The sequence below is a fragment of the Zingiber officinale genome, chromosome 2A (genome assembly GCF_018446385.1).
Source record: "Zingiber officinale cultivar Zhangliang chromosome 2A, Zo_v1.1, whole genome shotgun sequence".
Classification (NCBI taxonomy): Eukaryota; Viridiplantae; Streptophyta; class Magnoliopsida; order Zingiberales; family Zingiberaceae; genus Zingiber; species Zingiber officinale.
Genome location: NC_055988.1, coordinates 93,806,733 through 93,816,957, shown reverse-complemented (window position 1 = coordinate 93,816,957; position 10,225 = coordinate 93,806,733). Strand labels below are relative to the sequence as shown.

Genomic DNA, 10,225 nt, shown 5'->3' with positions numbered 1-10,225 from the left:
TATCCTCGTGATGTGCAAAGCATCCTTGAGATGTAATCTGGTCCGTCCGATCGACAAAGGGACACAAGGACAGAGAAATTTAGGGACAGAGGATTTGATCTCTCCTAAACATGCTTTTAATTTGTTGAGTTTGAGAATAGGGATGGCAACTGGTAAGATTTGGATAGGATCTTGTATCCTCTGTATCCATCTCCATTTATTAATATATACTCATACTCATCCTCATACACATCGGGTATTTAACTTTTATACTCATCCCCATATCGGTTGAAAGTTCAGGTATCTATATCTTACCCATCATCCTATTACTCCCTATCATTCTCATTTTAGAAAAAAAAAAATCAATATACTTGTCTGCTCTTCCTCACCTCGCACTCCTTCGATCGGATAAATATTTCTCGTAGAAAAGAAGATGAGATATGTGTCGATGACTGGATAAAAAAGTAAACTAAGTCTTTTTTTTCTGAGGCGTAAAGCTACTAAAGTTTTTTCTTTCCCAAGATATATATCAGTTAGGATATTGATAGGATTTTACCACATCCATCTCCATATCCATACCTAAAAATACTCATGCTTGAATACATATTTAATATAATCGGGTATAAAATTTTCCTTCATATCTTTTTCTATTCGGATCGGATGTCAGATTACCTATTAAATTTATCCTCCTCTATTCAGATCAAATATCAGATTACCTATCAAATTCGAATAAAATTACTATCCCTATTTGAGAATCCTAGCTACACGAAGCGTTTCCTTGAGTGATTTGCTAAATATTTACATAAAAGTAGTTTTTTTTTTCTTTGAGCAGTTTTCTTTCCTTGTAGTTCATCATCCATGGACGATACCAACTTTCCACATCTTGATGCTTGTTATACTATCTAACCTTTACTGAGATAAATAATTCGAGTCGTCCCAATTATATTTTGGTTGAAATTAAAATATGTATATCTTTTTTTTGCCTTGTGTTGTAGATTTATGTTTTCATGATTGTTTTAGTTGGTTTTGAAAATAAAAAAGTTTGTTGCGCTGCTATAAATTTGCAGGCAATGAAAACGAAGGGGTACACATAAGTGGATTATTCTTTCACAGATTCCTTGAGTCAATATATAATCTTTTTTATCTTGGATATATATTCCAATAGTTAATTCAGCCATTTGATATTTTAATTCCCTTTTACTGCCATACCAGAAATAAATAAGGAAGAATTAAAAAAAAAAAAAAAGACTTGATATAGTCCAATATAAATTTTTTTGATAATTCTTCCCTATTATATTTTAACAAATCTAAGAAGTCAAAATAAACAATGGATAGCATATTTAAATTTGTTGTAATTTCAGAAATCTATATAAATTGAAATAGATACAATCAAAACTATCTATTGTTTATTTAATTTATCGAATATGTTAAAATGTAATAAAAAATTATCAAAATCTCAATATTAAGAATCATATCATACTCACGTTAGATATGATACGATACATCTCACATTCAACATGGAGATTTTTTTCAGATTCATTTTTATTTATTTCTCGTATGGCATTAATGGAGAACTAAAATATCAAATAGTTGGATTAACTACTGAAATAGATATCTAGGATAGAAAAGATTATATATTGACTAAAAGAATAATCCAGTAATGTGTACTTTTTCTCTTTCATTGTCCATTCTAATTTTCTCTCGATAGCGATAATCTGATCTGTTCTCATCTCTCATGCCATGTATAATTGTGTTAATCATTATTTTAAAAGTTAATAATCGTTCATAATTTATCTTTTCTGTATTGATCTTGGGACGGATGAATAGAGACGTTAAGGACAAACGTATTCATTTTTTACTACCTTGTCTGCAAATTTATAGCAGCGCAACCAACTTTTTATTTTCAAAACCAACAAAAATAATCATGAAAACATAAATCTACAACACAAGGCAAAAAAACATATTTTAATTTCAACCAAAATACAATTGGGACGACTCAAATTATTTATCGTAAAGATTAGATAGTATAAGAAGCATCAAGATGTGGAAAGTTTGCACTGTCCATGGGGGATGAACTACAAGGAAGCAAATTCAATTGCACAAAGAAAAAAAACTACTTTTATGTAAATATTTAACAAATCATTTAAGGAAACGCTTCGTGTAGCTAGGATTCTCAAACTCAACAAATTAGAAGCATGTTTAGGAGTAGAAAATCGCACACACAAAAGAAGAATAATAAATATCAAATGGCTGATGTTCAAGATTGAGGATCAAAATTCATTGATCGACTTAGAGAGTTCTGATTATATCCATTTTAATTCCTATATATTTTTAAGATTAAAAAGAGTTCAAATATGCTATTCATTATTTATTTCGACTTCTCGGAGATAGTAAAATATAATAAGGAAGAATCGACACAATTTTCACTTTAGGCCTGATATAGAATTATATCAAGCCCACGTTGGACCTGATATGATTTACATTTTAATACTTCTAAGAAGCCAAAATAAACAATGAATAGCATATTTGAACTTCTTGCATTTTCAAAAATCCATAAGAACTGAAATGAATGCAATCTGAGGTCTCTAGGTCCATCAGTAGATTTTGACTAAAACTCACTAATGGATCTAGAGAACTCTAATTGCATCTATTTCAATTCCTGTGAATTTATGAAGTTACAAGGAATTTGAATATATTATTCATGATTTATTTTAGCTTCTCCAAATGTATTAAAATGTTATCAAAACATCAACTAAACCTTAAATGTCGTGGGTCTGATATGATTTGCATATCAGGCCTACGTATGCATGCATGCAAAAAAAAAAACAGAGAAGAGAAAAAATAAAAGAAATTGCATGCATAGGAGAGAGAACAAAGAGAAAAATGATAGAAAAAAACAAAATCGATAGAAAAAGTTAGATTTATCAGGAGGATAAAACGAAAAATATACTTGAAAAGGTGTCATTTGATAAATACTAAAGTAACATGCATCTTTTGATCAATTTATAAATCTAGGCGCGTCCTTTGATAAATTATCGTATTTTTATTTGCTGAAGCACTTAAGGGGTTTAGGCCAATTAACAACCTAACTAATGTGAGATTTGTTAAAAATATGGATAAATGTTCAAATGCATCTGTTTGCAGCCACATTGCCCAAACAAGACAGTAAGCAAAGATTAAGTAATGATAAAGAAACAGAGAAAAAGAAAGAAAGAAAGAAAGAAAGATAGATTGAGAATGAAGATGTGACTTGCCACCAACCTCTGAAGCAATCCAGGACAACATGGAGAAACAATCAAGCTTCTACAAATTCAGTGACAGCCATTTTCCTAAAGGTACTGCATTCTCTGTTTCTTGATCACAAGAGATCAGTTCTTATCTAAACCAAACAGAATGCTCTTTTTATTCTTGTAAGAATCTACAGGCACCACACTGTTTCCAATTATTCAGTTTGGCTGGCAAACAATTCTTATCAAGTCAAGTGTTATTAACAAGAGGCGATTCCTTTTCTTTTACTCAGAACAAGTTTGACGATCTTTACAAGGCTTCCATCCTTGTCTTCCACAAGAACACTGATGGATAAGTGCTAACCGATTTATAGTAGAGACCTCATGCTTATAATGATTATAAGCGTAGTCTAAACATTCCACTAGTGAAGGATTGAGACTTTGGTATGCATCATTTTGGAGAAAGCTAAAAAGGAATGTTGTAGCTTGAATGGCAAAAACCCAGTAAAATGATATAATCCAAGTAGCAGAACTATGTACCTGTCTTTAAGGATGTAGTTCGTTGGTCCCCTTGAAGCAATGAGCTTCATGGGAACACAAGAATCACAGCCAGTCTTTGCAATCTCTTCTTCAGAATTTTACTGCAAGCGGATCTTTCAAATGGAAACAAATGATACACATATAGTGAAGATATTGACTGACCATAACTGCAGCAGAACGTTTTGGTATCTGAGATTCACTGGTATGAACTTTTCTGTAAGAGAGGTGACTTGAATGAACCATATTCAAAATTGTCCATAGATAGAATATGATAATGCACTGAATAAAGATGAGTGAAACTTAAATGGAATCTTATAACTATGTAATGAAGTAATACAAGTTCTATGAGGTACATTAAATGTGATTGTTAAGAAGGAATGATAAAAGTAACTTGGATGACATAAAGGAGATTTAAAAAGAGAGACAGAGAGGACATTGAACAATAATAAACTCTAGAGGTAGATGTCATTTGATATAGGAGAAAACATTCTCAGATCAACAAAAAAAAGTAGTAAAAAAAAAATTATTGCTATCACAATGACCTTATGTCCACAAAAGAGTGATGCCTCATACTTGAATGCTATCTTTCATTGATTAATTGGTTCAATGTTCTTGTAAGACAGCTCAGGGATCAAAATCTTGCTCCTCACTTGAGCTTTGAAATCTTCATGGAATTGTACATATGAACATTTCTGAAAATTTTCCAATTCAAAATCAGTTTTTCTTTGTCCTGGTGCTCCTGAATTAGCTAATTCAGATATGTAGGTAGATGCTTGAATGTTGATGCTGTCAAGAACCTGGAATGGGTTGGGAAGCCAAAAATTTGGCGACCACATTACAAAGCTGGGCTTCCTCGAATGGCTTGGAGACGTACCCATCCATGTCGCATTTCACACATTGTTCATATGTTACTTGGATAACATCAGCAGTCATTGCAAGGATTGGAATGCGCCATTTTACCTCGATTGGTCCTTCAATATGAGCTTCTTCACTTGCCACACTGCTCTCCATCCTGCGTATTTCCTGCGTCGCTTGAAACCTTTCAATTTTATGAGACATTGATCCATAAGGTAAATCTTTTGTAAGAGTTCAATATCTACCTATGGGCGAACATTATGCTGCACGGCAGGCACGTATGCCTGCCGTGCAGCGTAACACGGCCCTCTACCTATGTGTCAATATTTACACCGATACATACATACCCGTCCATCTCTGGCATTTGGATATCCATGAAGCATGCATGAAATTTGTGGGGAGGTTGGAGCAAGGAAAGTGCACTTTTACCGCTTTCAACGCACTCAACCTTAGCACCATATTTTTCTAGTGCTGCTGCAGCAACTCTCAGATTTACCTTGTTATCGTCAACGATCAGTATATTCTTCCCGTCCAACAAGCCATGGAGGAAACTTGAACTATTAAGTGTATCTTTATTTTTGACCCTCCCAATCCCTAGCATTTGTTGAAAGCATGTTGCCATGGTGCTTGCTCGCAACGGCTTCACTATTACAGTATCCACATGAGGCCAAGCTCTTGTTTTATCAGATTCAATAGTCGATAGAAGAACCACCTTGGGTAAATCATGCACGCTAATAGCTTGTTTCCATTTCAAAAGATCATTCTGAATATGAATATTGACTTTGGGATCCCATGAATCTTTCTCAATGAACAAGATACAAGGCAACTTTCCACGATGACTGCAGTGATAAAGTGCCAACAAAGTTTCAAATATATCATAAAACTAAATAAATATCAGACAAGTATAAGACCTACCTAGATATCAAGTAGCGATAAAGTGCCTCATTTATTGTACGAGCATCTTCGGTGATCATGCTCAACCTTTGAAGATGGTATTTGGTTATGGTAGATCTAACAGGCTGCCGGTCGACTACAATTACTCTCATCCCTCTAAAACATGTTGGTAAAACTTCTGAAAGAGACCTCTCGCTATCAGCACCCACACCTCTGTGTTGTCTCTGAAAAACCACGGTGAAGGTGAATGTGCTTCCGACATGAGGTTTGCTGCTGAAGTTTATGTTCCCGCTCATCAATTCAACGAGACACTTGCTAATGCACAAGCCAATACCAGTTCCACCGTAATTCCTAGAAGTCGAGCTGTTGGCCTGCATAAATGGTGTGAAAACTCGATCTTGGGCACATGTAGGGATTCCAACCCCTGTATCCTCAACGCTGACCATTAAATTTACTTGATCCGTCACACATTCAGGAGCTGATCCTTTCTCAATTGTGCCGGACAGGGATTCACCATCACAGAGTTGCAGTCCTAAACATTTTGTATTTCTAGAATTAACAACTTCTAGACCACTTAATGTATTGAACACAGCATTAACTGACGTAATGTTTGCTTCATTAGCATATCCATTTAAGCCATTTTCCCTTTCTGTATCCAAAATTTTCACATCCTCAACCAAGTGAACTTGGACAAAAATGTGACCTCGCTTTGTGAACTGCAACGAATCAAACCGAGAAGATCAAGGGAAATATACTGAGTTAACACAAAAACATATGTGCCAATGTTGGTGCAATCAGCACTAATAATCAAAACGTGCATCGATCCTACACCAATTCATCTTGGAAGAAAGTGTAAAATTAGTAAATCATGGAAATATACTTACTTTGACCGAATTTCCAATAAGATTGGTGACTATTTGCTTAAATCTCCTGGGATCTCCCACAAGAATAGTAGGAACCCGATCAGATACATAGACGGCAAGCTGTATTCGACAAAAGGAAAAAAAAGGAAAATTAAAAAAAGGCCAAAATGTTATTGGCAAAAGCTAGATAGAATGTGTCAAGATTACTGAATGCCTGTAATTTTTAGCAATGGGCAAAAGAGGTTAAACTAACCTCAATTCCTTTTTCTCTTGATTTTACAGAAAATAGAGATACGACATCATCTAATACAGATCTTAGGTCAAATGGAACGAACTCAATCTCCAACTTTCCTTCTTTGATCTTTGCACAATCAAGTACTTCATTTATTATTGCAATCAGTGCTCTTCCACAGATTTGAGCAGTTTGTGCACAATCTTTCTGAGTTATATTCAGTTCTGTATCTAAAAGCATATTAAGCATTCCTAGCATGAAAATAGGCACTAATCAGCTTCCCCACAATGAAATCCTTGCTCCACAGCAAAGAAATATGGCATCAAGCTTACCGAGGACTCCATTCATAGGTGTTCTGATTTCATGCATGACCGTGGCAAGGAACTGTTGAAACAAGAAAAAGATCAGGTGGTATCTACGCATAGTAATCTGTATATGATATCCAATAAAAAAGACACCTGAGATTTAGCAACATCTGCTGCCTCTGCTTTACTTTTAAGCTCTTCCATTTTCTGAAAATCTTCATTAACATTGTCATAGTGGCTCCAAGCAGCATAACCTATGTACCCCACCAGCATAAAGATCACAAAAATGCCAGTTGGTGTAGTGATGGACAATAAGGAAACTGGAGGCATCTTGCGGTACCTGAAAAGAATAATCATCATAACCCCAAGAGATAGAATAAGCTGGAAACTAGTGCTTGCAAAATGTAGTACCTGCAGTTCATTTGATGCTTCCTAAATGGATCTCCAAAATCGAGCAGACTGATGTGTAATGATGACATGTGGCCATCAGGAGGATGAACTCCATACAATACTAGGGGCTCGCATGAATTTGTGATGTCGTATATATTCACGACAATTTCCTGACTACCAGCAAGTTGGTGCAACAAATTTTCCACGAGAGATTCGACATCAAAAGCTCCTCCAATATACCTGTCTTCCAAAGGTCACCGAACTTGGTAATTCAAACATTGTGCGATTATATAACAAGGCTACTAGAAGAAAGAAGATTATAGAAACTGATACATCAGTTATACTCTTACTATTAGAATAAGAATGCAAAAAATTGGCAAATGTATGTTGCATACGCATTGCTCGATTTTTGCTATGTATACCTGCTCATTATATTCTCATTTGAAGAACTTACCACCTAGATGTCACAGAATCCTGAATGATCCAGCAAGTATAATTTGAATATCATCGACTAATGGGCACTAAAAACTGTCGTGAATAAAAGTAGGCATCTCACCCTGAAGTTGCCTTCACACGTTCTTCAGCTGTTGTGTCGGCTGGAAGATCTGAGAAATATACAGGAAACGTTAAAACCACTCCCAGATGGTTAGACTTCAAAAGTCTGAAGGGTCTGGTAAGAACCGCTTTGCCTGTGGCTCTAGCCCTTAAGATATTTCCGCGGTACTCCTACAGGTAGAAGTTAAGTAATATCGGTTCTTTAACAATTTTAAGAAAGGTTATAGACTAGGAGAGCAAATCAACCTCTCTAGACATCATGTCAAGGGTCTCTATATGTGAAACAGTTTCCTGAGGGTATATTACAGCTGCATGCTCATCTTGAATCAGAGATGGTTTCAGTTCCATAGTCTTGATTGTCCAACCCTGTTGATTCTCAAACAATTCTCGGTCTGCATGTATTACTTGTCGTGCATAGGTTACTCCATTCAAAAATCGCCGCTCAAAAGCTGTCCTTGTTGTGTACTCTGCAAACGTCTCCTGAAACCAAATTTTAATTACGATAAAATTGATGTATCAATAACTATTAGGTGAAGCATAACTAAAAACAATAAAAGAAACACCGAACAAATCGCTGAATTTAGAAGGAATCTAGATCCCAATTATACGAAACAATATGAATCATGATAAACATATAGCTCAGACCTGATCAAGTGCTGATGGCTCTTTCTGGTAATGAAATGTTGAAACAAGAATCGCCAGAGCATGCACTTGGTTGACACTCACAGCAAACTGCTCCATCAGCATCCTTGCCCTCTCTTCGCACATGCTCGTTAGCATCTCCTCTGCCTTTCTCATGTTTTCTGTTCTCATATGACAATGAAAACTTATGCAAATTCCAACTGTGAGCATCATCCATGTCGCCATGATCACGTTTTGGTTCCGCCACCACCTCTTTCCAGCTCCCAGTGCCATCTCTAAACCCATCAGACCAGAGGCCAATAGACAATCACGCCTCTCCCTATCTTGTTTTTGCTCCAGTTTGTACGAAGAGGTAAAAAAAGACTTGGTTTTTATTCCTCTACTCTTCTTATTCCTATGAAAAAAATGAAAAAGAGGCAGCTTGACGGTTTACACTCCATTCTCAAACTTCTTCAACCACAAATTGATCATCGACTACACAGGGAGAAGAAATGAAATGATCACAGATCCCAAATAGGGGATTGAGTGGAAGAAAGGGGAACACAACTTTTTATAAGAAAAAAAAAAAAGGAGAAAAAAACGCACTTTTCTGTACAAATATCAAATATGTGGGGATTTGATTAGGGATTACGAACAAAGCCAGAGGCAGCTAACCTGCTCTTAGAGGATCACAGCCGAGCAGCCAAGAAGAGAACTCTTTTGGTCAAGTGCAATGCATTGATCGCGAGGAGATATTCGAGACAGCCCTCCACAATCGAAGCAACAACTGAATCGAATACCTGTACTTTTACGAGATATGCGGTGATTAACTAATGGTTTCCTTTCTGGATCATCTCACTGTTCATCTTGGCCTACCAATTTCTTTATCGTTGTCTTGTCACCTTCAACCCCTTCCGTCTCTCAGTTCTCAATAGTAAGTCTCCTAGTCAGCGGATTAGAAGAAGAGCCGGGGAACTGAAACCGCACCATGGCTTCTACTTCCCCCCATACATCGATCAGAAATGCGCTTCCTCTTCATCAATTCGGACTCAAGGTGCCAGTTTTCCCCTAATTACAAATCGACGACATCGACCAATCTCCAATTCAGCCCCAAAAAAGGGAATTGCAAGCTCGCTTCATCTATTAAGGCCTTCACGAGTTCCTCCGCTTCTCATTTTTCAAGCGTCAGTCTCACTCGAACCATTGGCGAAATCCAGTGAGCGAGCAAGTGGAGCCGCAACGGAGATAGAGGATCCGGACGAGACCTTCCCAATCAGTACAACAACACCCATTAATGGCGGGGCAGGGAATCGAGCTTTCTTCGTCGGATCCGCACCCAAGAATTGCTAGGCTTCTTCTCCTTCCGATTACGGTAAAGAGGACGAAACGGACACGAAAAAAGAAAAATCGCAAAAAGAAAAAAAAAAAAAAAAGTCCAAAAATGTCGCTCTCTGAAAGATTTCGAACGACGAACTCGACGCTTAATAAAATCGAAGAACGGGTAAAATCCCCAAACGCCCGCAGCCCAACTGCATCACACAGGGGTATTATAGACATTTCACAAACACCACACTGCCACTCAATCGCCGCCTGCGACAAACCTAACAGCGAATGCCTTAACACGCCTCCTAATTGGCCAAACCAACACGGGCACCACCTGATGCGATCCATCGACACGTCACCATTTCCGGTCCGGTGAATGATCGGACGGATTTGTACCTATGCCTAACTATGAAAAGATTATTATACCCTTTAACAAAAATG

At 36.7% G+C, this 10,225-nt stretch overlaps 1 protein-coding gene across 1 annotated transcript; it reads right to left on the bottom strand.

Annotated features, from left to right (window-relative positions):
* Nucleotides 1–4,181: 4,181 nt before the first annotated feature.
* Nucleotides 4,182–9,935, bottom strand: LOC122041573 (probable histidine kinase 4). The gene is made up of 13 exons (XM_042601297.1): nt 9,137–9,935; nt 8,486–8,956; nt 8,087–8,320; nt 7,842–8,011; nt 7,307–7,525; nt 7,049–7,235; nt 6,923–6,974; nt 6,612–6,841; nt 6,380–6,478; nt 5,517–6,211; nt 4,949–5,440; nt 4,544–4,785; nt 4,182–4,438 (listed from the first exon to the last, which is right to left on the bottom strand). The coding sequence occupies exons 2-13, from the start codon at nt 8,765–8,767 to the stop codon at nt 4,413–4,415; spliced, it is 2,928 nt and encodes a 975-aa protein (XP_042457231.1). The 5' UTR covers nt 8,768–8,956; nt 9,137–9,935; the 3' UTR covers nt 4,182–4,412.
* Nucleotides 9,936–10,225: the final 290 nt, after the last annotated feature.

Bases quoted from the DNA above. Each gene is read 5' to 3' on its own strand.
- LOC122041573 (XM_042601297.1), bottom strand. From the start codon at position 8,767: ATGGGTTTAGAGATGGCACTGGGAGCTGGAAAGAGGTGGTGGCGGAAC. The intron at 6,479-6,611 runs GTTAGTTTAACC...TGTCGAATACAG, and splicing joins CAAGAGAAAAAGGAATTGAG to CTTGCCGTCTATGTATCTGA. The intron at 5,441-5,516 runs GTAGGTCTTATA...TTATCACTGCAG, and splicing joins TATCGCTACTTGATATCTAG to TCATCGTGGAAAGTTGCCTT.